At 43.1% G+C, this 20,000-nt stretch overlaps 1 protein-coding gene across 2 annotated transcripts in view; it reads right to left on the reverse strand.

The window, feature by feature from the left end:
• Positions 1 to 20,000, reverse strand: part of runx2b (RUNX family transcription factor 2b) — a gene marked incomplete at both ends in the record, with an annotated part of 39,420 nt that overhangs the window by 18,717 nt on the left and 703 nt on the right. For both annotated transcript variants that reach the window (XM_080534670.1, XM_080534669.1), the window contains one exon: positions 1,731 to 1,987. In XM_080534670.1, coding sequence (XP_080390796.1) covers positions 1,731 to 1,987 — 257 coding nt within the window. The remainder of the gene's footprint in view (positions 1 to 1,730; positions 1,988 to 20,000) is intronic.

A 20,000-nucleotide genomic window follows, 5' to 3' on the forward strand; every position in this document is an offset into this window, starting at 1 on the left:
CACGTCAATACTCTAAGCTGGGTCTGGTCAGCATTAAAAAGACTCTAGAATTCAAATGTCTAATTCTAGAGTTTTATTTGTTCTAAAAAGTATATGTAAAACTAAGAATTCCAGTATATTAAAAAGTGAAGATTATGTGTTATAGAATTGCATGGTATCAGTTACTAGACAAATGGTTGGTAGTGGGGAGACGGGGGCCTTCAGACAAGACCCACATCACTAATCTGTAAAAAAGGTTTATTTATATTTTATTTATTTTTCAAAATTCTGTTGATAAATGCGTAGTCAAAACCACATAGTCTTACCCCTCAAAACTGACTGACCTGAGACCATTAGGTTTATATCCTTCATGGAGCTGTGCATTTATTCTATTCAATCGTTTTTAATTATAGTGTTTCTGAGGTACAGGGCTGGCAGAAAGCTATCTTTTACCTCTTTCACCTCATTCACATTACTGGATCCAGATGAATAAGAATTATTATTATTATTATAGAGGTGTAATAATTACAGAGTGGTTTAATAACAGCTGATAATGCTTTAATAAGTGTAGGTTATATTGTGTTGACATTTAAATGGGGAGCCAGCAACAGCTAAAGGCCTTCTAAAGTGACTGTGCCTTTGATCTTTGAAATGGTATTTCATCTGATGCAACAGATTAATCATCAGCCAAGAAGGTAATGAATAGGCCTCCTAATGAACAGCATTCAATATGAGCCAGCAATAGATGAAGCTATGATAGGACTATTAAACGACAAACGTGCATTTAACGAAAGTAATAAAATGCACATGAAAATCAAAATCTTCGCACCTTAAGTTTATGAGTCGCAAGTAATATAACTGTTAATGAGCATTATCTAATGAAGCCCGATATACATGTCAAACTGAGTCTGATGGACGTGTTATTTGCGAAAGAAATATTGGATAATTAAAACAGATGGAGATGATATACTGTAGCCTATGTTGTGGCTAATTAAATGAACAACGAACACAATGGCCTATAATTGTGAAAGTAAATATCAAAGCTGAAAAATATTTTTTTCTTCATCAAAAGACAATAATGTTTAGCTTTATTTAGAAATGTTTTCCAATAGTATGGGTATTGAATGTCATTTCTATAGAGACTTGTTTTGCATGCGTTTCGAGTGCTTGGAGGCAGCAACCTCGTTTAAAAATTGTATAAGTATATACTTGCCTACAAGTATTCCTTTGAATTTCACAGGTTTTCTGCGATTATCTGCAAGTAAGTCTGCTACATCACAATAAACGAAGGACTACTTAGTGAATCCACTGGGCACAAAAGCATGGCTTCAATTTAGGCATCAATATATTTACAGAGGAAGAGACAACAATCATGTCATGTGCAGTTTCGTTTCCAACTTTTTGATGAGACACATCGCATTAATATGTTCTCAATTCCTTGGTTTAGAGAATAATCCTTTGATCATTAAATCCAATGGCACACTTTGGTGCTTCGTCTCTACTTCCACGAGTCACATTTTTATTAAATCAATTTGCAGTAGACCTATCATCTGTAAACATGCAATCAACGATAGGAGTAATAGGCTACAGATATTCAGGCTCATATTTTGTTATGTACATTTGAGAGCAGTGCAACATTTCTCTTTCGAAAACACATTTCTATAAAACCGCCGTAATTAAAGCAGAAAAGCCTGAGCTCTTTTTAACTCACTGAAATGCATTCAGGGTCAGTGTAAGTGAGCTGGTCTTACCTTGAAGGCGACGGGTAGAGTTTTGTTGCAGCGCCAGTGAGAGGGCAGGACGGAACAGAGGAAATTGGGACTGTCAGTCCGGACCAGCTCCGCCGGGTGGTCAGCGATGATTTCGGCCATGCTGCGGTTTTCGTGCGGACGCAGTCTTGGCACGGTCGCGTCAGGCTGACCCGTCGGCGTGTTCACATCGTTCATCTTCCCCGGGACCGGCTGCAGGCTACTGGACGGCGGGCTGAACCTCCGACTGGCGCTGGGATCTACGGGAATTCGCATCACAACAGTCTCGATTAACGAAAAGGCACCACGGCCAGGGGAAAAACAAACACGCCAGATCGCCTCCACTCCTTTCAAGCCGAAACTCGGAGTGCTCCGCTGGTGCGAAACTTCAGCACTCCTGCCAACGGAAAATGGGACTCGCTCAGCCTCAGAGCACTGTTGCAAAAGCCTCTATCCACTATAGACTTCAGTGGGCGCCTTCGTGCGAAATAAAATACTGTCCAACTAGAACACCACGTTTGAGCGCAAGAGGATGGTTTTTGATGACACGGTCTATTTTTAATAGGAAATCGACATTCAACATTTCATTTTAAGTGTCCACGACAAAAAAACAGGCAGATGTCTTCATCTGTGGATATAGCCTTTAATTTAAAAGATCCAAGCGTCTTAATACTAAAAGAAACAAAACTGGAACAATCCACCCAGATGTTTGCTACACAAGAAGTTTTTGTCTCTTTCTGCTTTAGTGAAAAACTCCAGGTGCGTCATTGAAGTCTTTGTGCCAAGTTGAAAAGCTCTCAGAGCCTGCAGGCTATTACATGCACACACACAAAAATTCAAAGACAGGGGAAAAAAGGTACGAACACTGCTTTGAACGATGTTTTAAATGTTGTCGAGCCTATTGCCAGTAATCTATAGGGTACATTTTCCACGTATTTCCTAAACTGTATAGGCTGTTATAAAATAGAAACATGCATATAGGGTTAAAAAAAAGAAGAAAAAAAAAGTTGTTGAAATGGAAAAAAAGTCACAGTCGGCGAGATGAAGGAGGCGGAAAAACGCCGCCGTTTTGTAGCCGTAAATGTGGTTAATGTTTGGAGGCCGGGGTTTCCCGTGCTCGAGGTTTTGTGGTTTATATACAGCGCCCAGCAATTATTGTGCTGATGCGACTCTGAACACGTGGTGTCTGAAGTCAGATATATTGCGCCCATGATAATCTATCAATAGCGCTATACAGCCAATAGTGTACAGTGATAGCGGGTCTGTCGCTCTGTCGATTCGTAGTCTACATAGCCTACTAGGACAATGTGTTTTTTAGACAGTTAAACTGTCAAGGTAGGTCCTAAAGTTTCATGATGATTTGTTTTCTAAGTCATAAGCCTATATGCGTAATGCGTAATGCGTAAACTAATGTGAAGATCAACATGTAATTCTGCAAATGCATACATACCGACATATCATCAGTCCTCGGGACAGTCCATGAGTTCTCAACTTTTAAAATGCTCATTTTGTGTGTTTAGTTGGGTCGTGTTGCTTACAGTCCATCCAGAATAGGCTCGGTTTGCTCGCCTGTCGTCCTGTCACTCACTCTTTACCAACATTTGAGCGCGCCTTGGAAACACGTGTTCAACACCGGCACTTATCTCTGTTAGATTACTATCAATATGTCATTAATAGTCTATAGTTTTCCCCCAACTATGCTTGACTGAGGACAGAATGAATGCTGTCTTGGCGCAAAGCAAACGTTATGAATAGACTGCCTCGAGTGAATGAGTCACCGGTAAATTGTGACTCAGGTAGTGACGGGAAGCTGCCGTGAGAGTTTAATTTCATTCGGTCGCATGGTAGAGCTGTTGTACTGTGCAGGTATTATAACCTGTGTGAAAGATGCACCGCCAGACAGACGGCATAGCCTACATCTGAGTGATTGTGGACGTTATCAAAATCACTTGAATATGTACCGGTACCCATTTTGAAATATTTTAGTGATGTAATGTAGTAATGATGATATGATTAACCTGAAGTAATTGCATTTGAATAAAAACACATTTTTAAGTAAAGATAAGAGGCGGCATAACAATTACGCAACAATTAAACATTGGGATGAGGGCTGATTGCAGATATCTACTGTGAGTTGTTGACCTATTTGTATTTTTATTATGAGAATATACACATTGTTTTCATTTTCTTTTTAAGAAGTTGACCGTGTGATGCAACACAATCAAGAAGTGTATGACAGAACGCGCAACATCTTCATATTGCCGCACACTTTGACATGGATACATCGCGTATTGGTTTAGGAGAGTAATGGAAATCAAGTTTTTACTTTCTTGCCTATAAGGGAAAAATTGACCCAAAAAAAAATCATCACTGCACATACTTGTGTAACTTAACTGTAAGTTTTGCCCCAGAGGTCTGAGTGAGCCATGCTCACTGTAGAGGGCATCCTCTCCCCTCTCTGAGCTCACAGTGCTCATCACACCCCTGCCCTGCGTGTCTCCATTAGTCACAGTGTCAGTCAGGGCACACAAATGACACGCCACCACATCACATAGGACTAGTGTCACACAACAACATGTGCCCCGTCACTGTGCTCCCTGGGCTCCCAAACAAGCTTTATTGCAGTGACTTTACAACGGAGGCCTTTGATATTCTGCGTCTATTTCTAAATCAAACAGGGTACAGAGAGCACAGCTGTCAGGTTATTAATGTCCTTCTCTTTTGGGACCATTTCTGCAAATGAGGACATATTGATTAAGGACTAATTATTTCAGGCTGGATGTACTATTTCATCTCACACAAATTTACTTTTTTTTATTTTTTTTTATTTTTACCAATGCAGCACCTAATGCACTTTCAGACAGTCTACACTAATGGTAGTATGAAGTTAGGCTACTGTGTGTGTGTGTGTGTGTGTGTGTGTGTGTGTGTGTGTGTGTGTGTGTGTGTGTGTGTGTGGGTGTGTGTGTGTGTGTGTGTGTGTGTGTGTGTGTGTGTGTGTGTGAGGATGTGGGAGGGATATATAAAGTCTGAGAAAGCACTGACACGCATCTGGCACCTCGTCATTCAGAGGAAAAAAATAATGATTGAGTTACACTTCCCCTCTCTGTGCCCCAAACGCCAACAATATGGTTCAGATTGTCCAACATTCTCAAAGATCAGCTCACAATTTATGCATGGATAAATGTGAATAGTTGTAATTAAATCTGCAATAGCGGTAAACATGATATTATTCTAACAGAAAAAGGACTTGAGTTTCAGCTCTGATAATGTAATTTTTTTCACCACTGAATTCATTCCCAGTAATGTGAGCAACATCCTAACCTTTATACTGGAATAATCATTCTGGAACTGTTGTTTATTTGTACAGAACATGGATAAAACTAAATGGTACATATGTTTGGTCCAAATATTCAATGATTCAACTGATATAATCAAGTTCACATATTCATGATATGATATTGGCATCATCCATCCTGCTTTGGTATAATTCCAGATGAGGTAGCAGTGTCCCAGCTCTGAGTATAGCCGTGAGTTAAACCCTGACAAGCTAAAGTCATCAAAGAGTATTTGTCACATCTGACTCCGCTTTGCCTCCCTGCTCTAGCCAGCATCTGGGTACCAGGCCCCTGTAGGATAGGGCCGCATGCACACGCCTGTCTGTGTCAGTCAGAGGTAGGAGGGCTACGCCTGTGTGAGTCTGGGGTTGGTTGTTTGATGTGTTGAAGTTGTGAGGGAGACAGTGGAGAGGGTGTCAATGTGTCATAGATCGCTATTCAATCAGAAGACGTTTTCCTGGTTTTCCCGCTTTCTGGTGTAAAGATCTTCTTCAGCATTCCTCGCAACACGAGACACAAGTAATCGCGCTCAGCGTAAATATCAGCATAAATATCATACACTATATGCTCAGGGTGATACACCTAATATTCAGATCACTCTGTCCACTCAGATTTGTAAGCACATAGATTACAGTGCGGCTGTTCTCTTCTTATCTCTTGTTAACTTGTTATAACATTGTAATCAACTTTGTTGTTGCTGCATTATAAACCTACGGATGGAACAGTTCTTTTACTTTGTTACAACCCCATCTACTGAACTAGCCTGCAGTTATTATAACACTGTTATAGTACAGTTATAGCACAGTTATAACACCGTTATAGCACAGTCAGTCATAGCACAGTTATAGCACAGTCATAGCACAGTTATAGCACAGTTATAGCACAGTTATAGCACGGTCATTCTGCATGTGGAATGGAAGTTTAAGCTGCTTTCTGACTATTCTACATCTTTCCCATGCAGTCCTCTCTCTGTATGATCTCAATTCTATATTTCACACAATGAAACAGAACAATGGAAGACAGGTCATGGCCATGCATGAATCACACAAGAACTCTCTGTTGTTTCTGCTGCTGATTTTAATGTGAGTTGTGGCACAATTTCCACCTTCACGATCGATAAAACAAGATTGAGTTCAATTCAATCCTGTCAGATTTCTCTCTGTCAAATCTCCCTGTGTTCCAGTGATGTCATAACAAACTGGGCCGTACCATATATTTGTGTTCGGAGTTCCTCATCACCGGGCGATGTGACGGAGATGACAATATGATCCTACGCGGCTTATCTGTCACATCCGACATCTAGGCCTGCTCTGACACACTGACACACACAGAGACCACAGGCTGCCTGCCTGCAGTCACACTGTCCTGGCCCAGCCAGCCAACCGTCAGTCAGAGACACACACACTCACACACACATGCACACACGCATGCACGCACACACACACACACACACACACACACACACAAACACACACACAGCCCCCACTTCTCCCTATTAACCACACTTCATCAGGAAAGATGATACGACATTGTTGATGATAAATGTAAATAGACACAGTGGAAGCGCCCATAGCCAAGTGGCCCTTATTGGACCTGAACACACGCACGCACACGCGCGCACACACACACACACACACACACACACACCCTCCAAACATCTTAATGACTGGCTCTTAAGTCGCAGCGCACAACGAGAGATTACGTAAAACACGGCAAAGACGAGTTCTCTCTTTCTCCCTCCTCTCTTCCTCTCCTTTCCTTCTCCTCTCATCTCTTCTGTTGCGTACTCTCATCGGTCGAGAGGAAAAGTACAGCCACTTAAGACCGGGGGATTATGGCTCCATTTCACAGTGGTGCATTTTTCAAGACAGTTAATTATAGCTTTCTAGAAAAGGGCTCTGATGGGGCCCAGGGCTCTGCGCTCTAACGGGATGTTTCCATCCCTTGGCAGGCCTGCCAATGCAGTGCAGAGAGAGAAAACGATGATGCACAGAAATCCTACTCCTTACCTCATCAGGAGGACCTCAGCGACTCACTCCTGCCCACAGATCCCAGATCTGAGCTAAGCTCATAATTACTGTTTGTCAACGAGCCTGTGACATCACCGTGAACTACTGAGGCGAGGCCTTGCCGTGTGCGTGTGTGTGTGTGTGCATGTGTGTGTGTGTGTGTGTGTGCGTGTGTGTGTGTGTGCGTATGTGTGTGTGTGTGTGTGTATGTGTGTGTGTGTGTGTGTGTGCGTGTGTGTGTGCGTGTGTGCGTATGTGTGTGTGTGTGTGTGTGTGTGAGAGAGAGAGTCTGTGTGTGTTTGTGTGAGCATTTGGAGTCAGGCTGGTGAAAAAGTCGGCCAACTAAATGACAACCATGTGACTGATGCATGGCAGAGATGTGGTAACAGACTTGAAAGAGAGCGCAAAGAGACAGACAAGGTGACAGCAGCTAGAGCCCTCTGACCATTTCCCCGGGTATATGAGAGAGAAAGGGAGTGAGAAAGAGAGAGAGAGGGGGGGGGGGGGGGAGAGGGAGAGAACCCCGTTCTAATGTATGTTCTGTCTGTGGGATATTTCTTTCCAGGCTTCTCCGTTCTCAACATGGCATGGAGCGTAGCATGGAAAGCAGAGGGTGCGATGGAGATGGAGGAGGTGGCTAGCTCTGGCGGGGGTGAGGGGGAGTATAAAGACAATTTCCTCCCTGCTCTTATTGCTCTGACTGTCTGCCGCCTACTGCCTTCATGGAGGTCCCTAATTGAGATCACTTGTACTTAAAAATAGGAACAAAAAGGAACTTCTGTGGCTTGGGAGAGGGAGAGGAGAAAATAGAGCAGTAATATGTGACGAAGGCTGCCATTAAAGAGTCCTAACGACGCAACCCGAGCGACTCAGACTCGGAGGCGAAAGCGTTTAGACTCTGCCGTCTGCCAGGGATCCTTCAGATGTTGGCCTGTCACACACACCACCTGCTGTCACAGCGCTGTGTGTGTGTGTGTGTGTGTGAGAGAGATAGAGAGAGAGAGAGATAGAGAGAGAGAGAGAGAGAGAGAGAGAGAGAGAGAGAGAGAGAGAGAGAGAGAGAGAGAGAGAGTGTGCATGTGTGTTTTTGAGTCTTTTGAGTGTCTGTGTGTGTGGTGGCACTTTGATGGGATAGGGTGACAGTGCCCGGGGCAAGATCCAGGAAGACTTTGAAAAGAGGGCTTTCAGAGTTTCCACTTTTTCCGCCTGTGTGTGTGTGTGTGTGTGTGTGTGTGTGTGTGTGTGTGTGTGTGTGTGTGTGTGTGTGCAGTTTGTGTGAGTACATATCCATAATGGAATGAATAATCAGACATCAGAGATCCATGTTCTGGCCTCGAAATCTATATAGCCTTTGTGTCATGATGATGACTACATTATTATGAGTTTTTCCACTTCATTTAAGCTTTCTACCAATCAGATCCTCCCTAAGGTAGCCTGTCCCAGACAGGGTCCCTGAGTACCCCCCCTCAGGCCTGCTGCTTTTCCTTGCAAACCATCTATCACTCAATCACATCTGATCCAGCTATTAATCAAACAATGAGCTGTGTCCTACGAGACCGGTTTGAAGGATTGGTTGGAAGGAAAAGCGGCATATCCAGGAGTGGTACAGGACCACAGCTGGGAATCGGAACCCTGTAAAGAGCGTTTATTTTGGACAGAGAACCTCTGTAGGTGCTAAAGACAATACAGACACTTGGGCTGGGCCAACATTCCACTTTACACTTTCTCCTTCCTCTGTGTATTGCACTGGTCTACTTCCTCTCTGCAAACTAGCCGGCTAGTTTCAAAATATTTATAGTACATCTGCAAGACATGCTGTTCTCATGTATCCAGGACCGTTTAGCCGTATTCATTATGCGAGGTAAAACTAATACCAGATTTATGAGGGGGGGGGGGGGGGGGTGATTTTGGTAGGTTGTCCTTGTCCTGTAGTAGATTGAGGATGATTTATGTGAGGTAAGAGGCACAGCAGAGATGGATAGAGTGACTAGGGAGGGAACGGAACAGGCAGCGCTCCAGACTAGCACTCGCAGGGGGGCTATCGACTATCACTCACCGTTTTCCAACGCTCCTGTTTCACCCAGACTCCCCGACTGGTGCGGGAAGAGAGGGGGAGGAGGGAACAGGGGGCGTAAGGAAGGAAAAGAGGTGAGGATGTATGTGTGTAAGAGGAGAAGAGGAATGTCCAGGTGCACTAAGTCAAAACCAATGTAAGGAAGTATATATACTGTAGGAGTGAGGCAAACAGAGACATAGTGTGGAGTGGATGCTCAATTGCACACAGACATAAACATACTGTAGCCATAGAACAGCATTAATATGCCTGGCAATGCACTGACCTCTAATGTTTGAACCTGGAGGGTCAAAATGTATTGAATGTATCTGTTTAGCTTGGCTTCTTTCTCAATATAGGGATACTTTGTTTTAACAGTGACTGCCATTACTGACAGTAACAGAGCCCCTGTAACAAGCCAAAGATGTAGCTTGCCTGGCTTTGCTTTGTGGCTCCACCAGTGTTTCAGAGGGGTAATCAGGATCAACATCAGCCAATCAGATAGCACAGAGACTCAGAGAGTAAATGAGTAAATGGCTCTGAATGTAACAGGGCACAGAAACGGTCACAGCACAGGGGCAGGAGCAGGGCGAGGAGCTACAGCACTCTGTTTGGGGTTTGGATGGCTCTCCCCTCTCCTCCTGATACACATCCAGCTTCTTCTCATTCACCGTGGCCTCCCTCCAACCGGCTGCCTCTGAACTCTACAACCCTCAGCCATCCACTAGATTGAATTCCACAGCCATTTAAACGTCAAGAAAAGGCAAAGAGCCCCGTGACTTTGAGTGGTCTTGGGAAAGGGGGCTTTACAAGTTACATCTGATGCCCCCATTCGCCTCTGAGGCCCACCCAAACTCATAGTCAAGCTTGCTGAATGAGTTAATGAGCAAAGCTTGACAGCAGCAGCAACAGCAGCAGTGGGGCAGATCCAGGATCCAGCTCAGTTAGAGTAAAGAGATGGACGTCTGCCCAAAGCTGTAGTCTGTAATTACAGCGACGCTATTAAGCTACTGATCATGACTCACAAGAGAGAGGGGGGGAGGAGGGGGGCTGGGGGGGAGGCTAGGGTGGACGCTTACTTTCATCGCTCCGAGGATGACAAACCAGCACAAGTCATCTTTTTGTTAATGGGAAATGCTGGAAAAACAACTTATTCCATCCGTAGGGGAAAATCGTATGCTTGTGTATTGTTTGATTGTGTGACCTCTGGTCTTGGGCTTTACCGCACCAGAGAAACCGCTACAGTTATTCCAGGATAGGTTTTATGGTGTACAATATGTGTTTTGCCCCAAGCTGAGGTTCAGATGACGCATACTTTATGGTATTAAAGATGAACTGAAGTCTTGAGCAGTTGAGTTTGAATGACTCTTGAGTCCTGTGGGGAACATCAATTTTTATTGTGAAATGTTGTCCTTCAAAAAAAAAAAAGATCCATTCTGCGGTGTGCATTATGACATAGTAGAGTATCTAAATGTCTCGCACATAAAATGCCTCTCTGGCATTGGGACTGTTGGGATGTGGTCTCGAACTGACAATTAAATTGTCCACTTGGAGTACTGTCTCACAGTGGAAGCAGAAGATTTAAATCATCTCTCCAGAACTGATAACGTTAAACATTTAAACTTCGTTTCACAGAGTCGTACTGTATATCATTGTGATAGATGCTGGCATCCCCACGAGACAGAGAAATGTCCCCAGTAGTTACTCACAGACAGTTTACTATCTCTGCTAAAAACACCCCTCAGGGATATTTGACCTCGGAGAGTACTGTGTGGCCATAAGTGACCACGGAGGATGGAATCCTAACTAACAAGATTTGTGCGTGTGACTCTCTGTGTGACATTTTCAGTAACCTTGCATTTAAGTCAATGGGAAATTTGTGCAATGATTTGATGTACACGTACTGATCCCGAGTTAGGATTCGACTCTGTGTGTACTGTATGTAAGCTCTGTTGAGCACTGTGTATTGACGTTTTGTGGGACACTTTGTACTGGGATCCAGGAAGCAGACCGCCTCATTTGTGGCCATGATTTCAAAACAACATGTTGATCAGTGCATGTGTTCCCTGCTGTTAGGCTGTGAGATGGTGCCTGTAGTCAACCTGAGCAGGACATTGAAAAAAAATCACAAACAATAGCATTATTCACGTCCTATTGACATTACATTCAGTCTAAGTCACGAAATAACAGTAAAATCCCAGATCCTATTTGAAGGTGAGCTCAGTGCACTACAAGTCTGCAGACGTCATTCACACCACTCGACCACCGTGCTCTTCCAGCATACAACACATGCTGCTGCCATAAAACTGGCCGAGGGAAATGGTGGCACACTTACCATACGTTTACATACAGAGCCAATCTCGTTATCAGTAATTGCATACACTGAGGGTTTCATGAGGGGTTAATATTGATAACAGGCCCAGTCGGTGTGCGTTCTGAGTGTGTATGCGGGTGTGCATGTGTGTGTGTGTGTGTGTGTGTGTGTGTGTGTTCTCTGTGTGTGAGCTACTGTTCTCCTGGTCTCTATAAAAGCCCTCAGCCCCCCAGCCTGGCCTTGGTTAGGCTGGAGTGGAGACGGGTCCCACTGGAAACTAGCAGCAGTAAAGGGCTGTGTGTGCGTGTGTGTGTGTGTGTGTGTGTGTGTGTGTGTGTGTGTGTGTGTGTGCGTGCGTGCGTTTGTGTGTGAGTGTGTGTGTGTGTGTGTGTGTGTGTGTGTATGTGTGTAGCAGTAAAGGCCTGGCTCAGAGACTATGGTTAACCAGACTGTAATTTGGAGGCCCACTAGAGACTCCCAGCAGCCTCTGAGTGTTTATTTACCAGAGAACTCAACTCTACTGTTTCTGCTGTGTTCGCAGGGTCGGGGTAGGGAGGGAGGTGTGTGTGTGTGTGTGTGTGTGTGTGTGTGTGGCGCACGTTGGGGCAGATTCATACAGTAGGCCAAGACTATCACCTCAACTGTACTCACAATGCTTTTTCTAATGGATAAGAGTCAGGGTTTGTTCTGTTTTGTAGAACGTTGAATGAAAACAGTCATGCCTTTCTAACAAAGACAGCATAACAAGTCATGCTCCTCTGGCTCTAGATGTGAGAAGGGGGTGACATTTGAACAGGGCAAGAGACGAGTCATTTGTATTCATCACAGGGTCAGCGTGTCATAGAAACCATTTTCGGAAAACAGCTATGTGTTTACTGTAAAAGATATCTTCTAGGTTTTGTTATCAAGATCATTTGGCTATAGGAGTTGAATGGAGTGAATGTACCTAGTCTTTCAATGTCTTCCCCCCCCAAGTATATCCATGAGGAATTGTAACATCATTTCATATTATTTTCCTCATACATCTTTAAGCTACAGTAGGGTAATTCAATGCTATAATAATGTTATTCCCTTTTGTTTGCTGGAATTGGACCATGGTTATAAATAAGAAAACAAAAGAGCAACTTCACAAAAGCTCACGTAAAAAGCACTTGTCAGCGAAAAACGACTGCTATTTTTGTTTGCGCAGAAAGTAATTCTCCCGAGACAGGACTGCACTGTATTTTCTTTCATTCTTTTGGTCCCAATTGTGTTTTTCTCTCCCAATCAAGAGAGGGAAAGAGAAAAAAAGAAGAAAACAATACGACTCAAAAGGCCGGGGCACGAAGCCTGTCATTTAGCTGTAACTCTGGATTTTCTTCACTCTCTGTGAGCTGTTTTGTCACACAAACAGAGGATGGCTGTGGCCTCTTAAAAATCCCTGACGAGAGAGAGAGAGAGAAGACAGGAGAGGAGTGTTGAGAATATAACTGGAATGAAATAGTCCTGCTCCTTTGGGATATTCAGTCGGCACCAGGAGCTGTTACTATGATGCCTGTTATTAGACTCATAGCACAGACAGAGAGAGAGAGAGAGAGAGAGAGAGAGAGAGAGAGAGAGAGAGAGAGAGAGAGAGAGGGAAAGAGAGAGAGAGTCCTATTTCCTCAGGGGTGTTACAGAGACAACAGAAAACAAAACAGTGACTGAACAACAACAAACTGAGTTCCACTTCCTCTACGCTCTCACTCAGAGTGACTGACAGGATTCATTTTTTGACTCTGGAGCTGAGAGAGCTTTGATTAGGGAAACAGCACTAAAAGAGAAGATTAGACGGTGAGAGTGCCCTCTAAGTGAATGGAAGATTGTGAACCGGAGTGCCTCAAATAATGCAGCATAATCAAGTGTCCCAAAAGACATACTTTTAGCTTCTGTCAATGGAGGAAAATGCTGACAACACGCAACAAGCCCATCTTCATTCTGAAGAAACTGCACACAGAACACTGGAACCTCCTTTTTTCAAACACCTTTGTTTCTCCTGTGTTTTTCTTGTAGTCAGAGCACTTTACTGTCCTAATTGTGAAATTGTTTACGGTTGAAAACTGTAATAATGGCAAGAAGAGAGAAACTCGAAGATTTGGCCATCGGTAGATTAGTTGAGGGCAACACATACAGGGTGTATCAAAGCTGCTAGATCAGTGATGACTGGATTAATATATCAGTGCGTTTGATCCTATGTTCTGTTGTAGACAGATGTGTGAGCGCTGGGGGAGTGTTGGGCCCTATTGTACCTTAGAGCTGAGGCACCCCCTACTCTCTCCCTCTGTCGCTCTCTTTCTCCCCCTCTCTCTTTCTCTCTTTCTCTCTCAGGAGGCCACTTAACAAATGAGAACCTCCATCCCTTGCTTCCTCCTCCCCAGAGACATGTCAGTATCAGCTATACACACTACTGTACACTTCAAAGACCCACCCCTGTATCTTACACACCTACACACACACCTACACACACACTCCTTCGGTCCCTTTTGTATCTCTGGGTCATATACGATTTCACTGTGTGTGTGTGTGTGTGTGTGTGTGTGTGTGTGTGTGTGTCTGTGTGTATGCGTGTGCGTGTCACAGGTGGCGGGGGTGGTGACTCTGGGCCTGAGTATTGCGGTGACCAAAGAGACGCCGCCCTATCACATTTGTCATCGTTCTTTTCCTGAAAGCGTGGGAGGAGGGAAGGAAGGAGTGAAGAAAGGAGGAGGAAAGGAAGGAAGGAGGGAGGAGAGGAGGGTATAATAGTAAATGGCCACCCCCGCAATGCCAGATGGGAGGTGGTTTGAATGAGCAAGGTCTCTTGTGTTGCCTCTTACTGTATGCCATGCCTCACAACTTGCAAACCGATCCCTCTCTTTGTATCCGGGTCTGTTCCCGCACACACACTCACACACACTCTCCCCCTGGTAGGGCAGTGTCGTCAGATTACCATAAATGGCCCGTGTGGGCATTAGAGAGAGGTTGGGCACCGATTTTCAGGTGTGTATTTGATCTGCTGCTTTAACACCTTTGTGCTGTGCGGGCAAGCGTGTGGGCAGGTAATTAGAGAGAATTAGGAGATGGGCCTGTGTGGTATTAGTGACACCCCATACTGTAGTGTACGTCCATCTTTTATTCCCCCTACCCTCTCTTCTTCCGCCTCTCCATCTGTACACACACACACACACACACACACACACACACACACACACACACACACACACACACACACACACACATACACACACTTACTATATGTGTATTGGCTGAGGCAAGAAGTGCAGGGGGGGATTAGTTCCAGCTGCCAGCATGAGTGAGAGCATTAATCAAACAGACAGCTTCTCCTGACACTGACACCTCCACCCCTCACCCCCTCCCTGACATCAAAGATCTAACACCATACTGTACATATGCTACTGTACATGTACCTGTGTTCTGTAGGTGCTCTAGTAGACTGTACCTCTCTTTACAATGTTTAGCATCCTGCATATGCAACAGCTTCCAATCCATTAGACCAAATAGGCTAGGGAAAGCCTGTAATTATAGCAAATGGTCTTAGAAACAGCTAACTACCAGCCTTGTTTTCGTTTTCTCAAAATGTCCTTGTCACAAATGTGATCAGTGTAAACAGTGAACTAGTAAGTAGTAAAGTAGTGAATAGTTGACAGGGCCACTAATGTACTGCCAAGCTATTGATCACAGTCACACAACGCTTCTGATGCTCCTTCTCTCCTCTCATCTCCACACTCGCATGTTCTCCCACTCTTGAGTTATCCGATATACTGTGTGTATTTTCGAATTTTAAATTATTATTTTTTTGGGGGGGGGGCGAGTTATGCCTGATTCAGAGGGGATCCTACATTCCTGTAAGGTTAAACTAACAAGGGGGAAAAACCTGCCCTTTCTCCGTGGCGGGCCAGAACAGGTAGGGCCTTGTGTAGGTGCCGCGGCCACTCTCTCACTCACATCGTTACTGCAGAACCCAAACAGCCAGCAGCTTCAACACTCCATATTTCCCCCGGCAGAAATATGGAACATGCCTTACAGAATCGCTACAGCCCTCTGCCCTCACAGAGAAGAGAAAGAAAACGACTACCGTTGCTGTTCGAGACTTCTTTCGAGAGACTTTTCTGTACTGCAGAAATGTTCAAGTCTAATGTCTCAATGCAACAACAGCTCTTGAAACAAAGAATCATGTTAAAGAATTTGAAAAGAGAGGAAAAAAGAACAATCACAATGTCGCGAATTGAAAAGGGAATGAGAAAATAGAGTCAAAATAAAGTAAATGTAAGTATGTGGGGATCAGTAACCTTGGGATATAACCCTGGTTTAATGTTTTTAAAGGGGCTCTCAGAGGGGCTATTGTTTCCAAGGTAGTAGCTAGGTAGTGACTTCCTCCCAGAAGACTTATATTGGATAACTTTAATTCGCTCAGCATGATGCAATGTAAATGGATAAATGACTGTTAGATCTTGTAAAGTGTGAAAATAGTGCAGGGCTCCATTAAAAGCTTTCCAGTGTAATACAGTACACCCGCATTAAGGCACTCAATAATTATAGCATATTCTATCCCAGGGTTGTAAGACGTTACAGAGCAGCATGTGTGAGCCTGCTGATCTATCCCGGGGGATGTTTTTTTGTTGTTTTTGGGGCTAACAGATTCAATGCCTTCAATGTTGGTCTTCTGGTTTGTTCTCTATTGTTTTTTTTGTTTTTTTTTCATCACAGGCCGTTCCTATGAACTCTCACAGATGTGTGTCTCTTATCTACTTAATCAACTTTGAAAGCAACCGTATAAAAAACTGGCACCATAGTATACACACAGAAACTCTTCTCTAAAGATCGTCTTGGTTTAAAGCCCTGCCTACTACACTTACGAGTACTCGAAAACGAAAACACTTGGAGGTGAAAAAAAGGCGATTGGCAGATATCTTTAATGTCATTTTTATGTAATTTGCCCTGGGGCATGAGGGGAGAGCAGCTACTGTAGATAAGGATAATACACAGGATTATACACACCAGCACCTAGGGAGTGGTTACACTCCATTTGTTTATGCAGTCTCTACGTTACAAAAGTGTATGTAATCTCACTGTTGTTGAAAGGCCTTTTTTAACAAATGTTTCAATAAATCTTCTATGCTTAGTTTGGCAGGATGAGACACTGATAGAAGATATGCATCAATTGTTAAGAGTCGGTGGTTGTCTGATCTGAATGAGACAACAAAGCATGTTTATATTCACACAAGTGGAATACCTCACATGAAGAGTATTGCTCAATGGCTGGGAAAGCATTGTTGTTTGTACTATTCGAGAACTTGTTAGACAAGTAATCAATTAATATATTATAAAATGTATAAACGTCATGACGTATGATTTTAATCACCACCACTCAGACGTTTTATGTAGTTTATTACCAATTAGAATAGTTACACAATATTTTTCTCTCACTGTTGAGACAACGCACACACACACTCACACACACACACCCTTGAACATCTGATGCCACCAGATTTACTCTTTAATTAAAACCAAAATTAAAAATGCATCATTTGGCTCTGAGACCATGATGTGCAACCACAGACTAGCAGTGGAAGCTAAACTCAAACCCTGACTGTCAAGGTCACCCTTGCAAGAGGTTTCTGACCTCAAGGGTCTTACCTGGTTAACTAATAAATACATAGATAGTACATAAATAAGCAAAGGGCTGAAACATACTCCATTCATTACTGCTACCGTGGAGAATACTAAAATACAGTATGGACCAACTAATGTACTTTTGATTAAACACTGATAGGTTAAAAGCTTCACTCTCTGATTGCTCCTCGATAACATGTAAACCACCAGCACTAATACGTTCTAATAGGTGATGCCTTCACCAATGTGTAATTCCCAAACACACATGCACCTTTTTACTCCATCAGGACGGTCCCTACTGGGATTAAATAACATGTTTGCCTCTGAGGTACAATTAAGCAGCGCTAAATAGAGTCCCTTTGAGGCTGGAGTTGAGGGAAGAGTCCTCCTGCACAGTAGCTGCCACTGAAGCGCTGAGATTTTCCCCCTGGCCTTTTCAAATTACCTATTGATGAGTGGGCTTCACGTCTCTCTGGCAGGGGCGGAGGGGGGGACGTCTGGTTCGCCTTTAAGATGTCTCCTCGCGTCTCCAAGACGCAGGCCTGTGGTTAGATCTGAGCGGTGCGCTTATGCAACAGAAGCTGCCTTTCTCAAATACATATAGGGTTTCCCTGCAAATTATTGGAGATTTTCTTGCGGGGGGGGGGGGGGCAGTTTTCCGCCCCGAGTCTTCAAATGTTACCCACATCGTCCCGGGTTTCTTTTGATCGTGTTGATTTGGGTTTGTCTATGTAAGTTTTCTTCTTTTTTTTTTTTGTCTTGCACGCACAACTTTCGAAATGATAATTGCTCCCATGGCTTAATTGCCTATATGTAATTAAGTTTAGAATAGAAAAGAGGCACTAAAGTGTTCCCCAGAGAAGCACGTCTGTTCAGCGGGTACCACACATGTTGAAGATTATTCCACCCCTCCCTCACCCCCTCATCTGCCAGTATGAGAAGTTATAAAAAATGTATTCCATGCAATTAAATCGAACTGGCTTGATCTAAATGCCAAGACAAATTTTAATGAGCCGCCTTCTCAATAGGAATATTTGCCCACACTCAGAATGACTGCAAGATTTATGTCAAGTCATATTGATTCCAAATTAAAATCCTCTCTGAGAAACACAATCTGTGAGATTAGTACTGAATGATAGGAAAACCATTGTGTCCCAGGTTGGGATACTGAAGTGTGTATTCAGTCTGTAACTAACACAGCAAAACTCTGAATTGGCTCTCTACATGGTAGTTAAGCTGTGTGCTACCAACCAGTTCCAATCATAAGAGGTTATTGTGGATATGCTACATGAATATTCACTGCGCTGGCACTATGTATGTACTGTAGCTAATAATGAATTTAAGATGAAGATTTACTGAGGATTCAACCACTTATCTGAACATTTGTGTGGGATAAAAACCTCAATAAAGTAAATGCTCTTGTTCCCAACAGGGGATTCATCTACCATGAAAACAGCAATTGAAACAATACTGTGTATTGTGTAGACCTATATAAAGTGAACAATTGTTTGACTTTCTATATTTAAATTGTATTTTTAGGCACTCCAGTCACATTAAACCATAATGAAGATGTCATAATCCTGTCACGGTCAATGTTTGATATCTAATAGATTTATCAACCAGACCCTGCTGTTCTGTTTGATTGTACATCTGGACATCTTGGACTGCTCTGGTTGAGGACATGTTTGCAGGACAGCACATAAAGGATCTGTGGCGATCCTAGATATCATTTGTATATATCCTCAAATGTGCAGATACTGCGGTATTGGTTTATCATTGATAACCTTCTCTATGAGACTCTTCTCAGATCCATCCTAAACATCTGCACACGTTTGCCCCCCCCCTCTCTCTCTCTCTCCCTCTCCCTCTCTTTCCCTGTATGGCGACATGCTTTCAATTTCCTGCGGCGTTGCTCCTCTCCGCGTCCTCCCATGGTCCGACCCCAGAGACACGCCAAGGGGTCAGAGGTTAACGTGGTAATAGGTGGTGGTGATTGGTGGAAGTAGCTCTCTCTCCCAGGGCCTTCAGAGCGCATTAACCCACTGTGCTTCTGTGGAACAGGGAGAGAGCCGAGCACATCTGTGTCTGACCACGGAGACGCTCCAACTTCTTAAAAACATCTTTTAAACATTTGATTTGGACGGAGGAGCTGAGGACATGGACTGTAGCGAAAGAGGAATCTTTTCAATCGAACATCACTCAGTGTAGCATTGAAATGTAAATGCTTCAAACTCAAAATTTGCATTGTAAAAGTAAAATGTAATTTGTTCTTGCTCAGTTTGAATATATGAATTATACATTTAGATTATTAAGAGCTTAAGTTTCAAAACCAACTGTCTATTCAAAACATAGGATTTTCAGGCCACAATTTATCAACACAAATTTCATAAAATATATTTAGTTAACCTAACTATATCTTCAACCTCTTTCTACAAGGGTTGAATCAATTACATACTAATGAATGAATATTAAACTGTAAAGGCCTCTTTTATCATTTGATTATGACTGGGTCAGCCCAATGAAAATAGTAATACAATTTGTAAGAGTCATTTTATTTGTTTGGTAATTAGATGTTTATTCAAAGAATAAGGATTTCTTTCAAATAACCTACTCTGTTTGATAAGACATACTGTATGTGTTCTGGTAATCATGAAGGCATGAACAGCAAGGGTAATGTATGTACTGTCAGTGTCAAATATTTAGAATTACCGAACAATAATCCCTTTTTAATTTCCTTATTACACTCTTGTAAGATGTGATCTGCTTCAAATTCTCTAGATGACCTGTATGTTTCAGATGAGCAGTCCAGCACTAAAATGTAAATTCAATTAAAAATGTTGTTTTATTTCTTGTCACTGAAAATAGAGCAGCTGTCCATACAGTATGTATAAATCGCATGTTAGTTTGAAGATTTCATGTAACAGGATA

Source organism: Nansenia antarctica (genome assembly GCF_963989245.1).
Source record: "Nansenia antarctica genome assembly, chromosome: 1".
In the NCBI taxonomy this organism is placed as follows: domain Eukaryota; kingdom Metazoa; phylum Chordata; class Actinopteri; order Argentiniformes; family Microstomatidae; genus Nansenia; species Nansenia antarctica.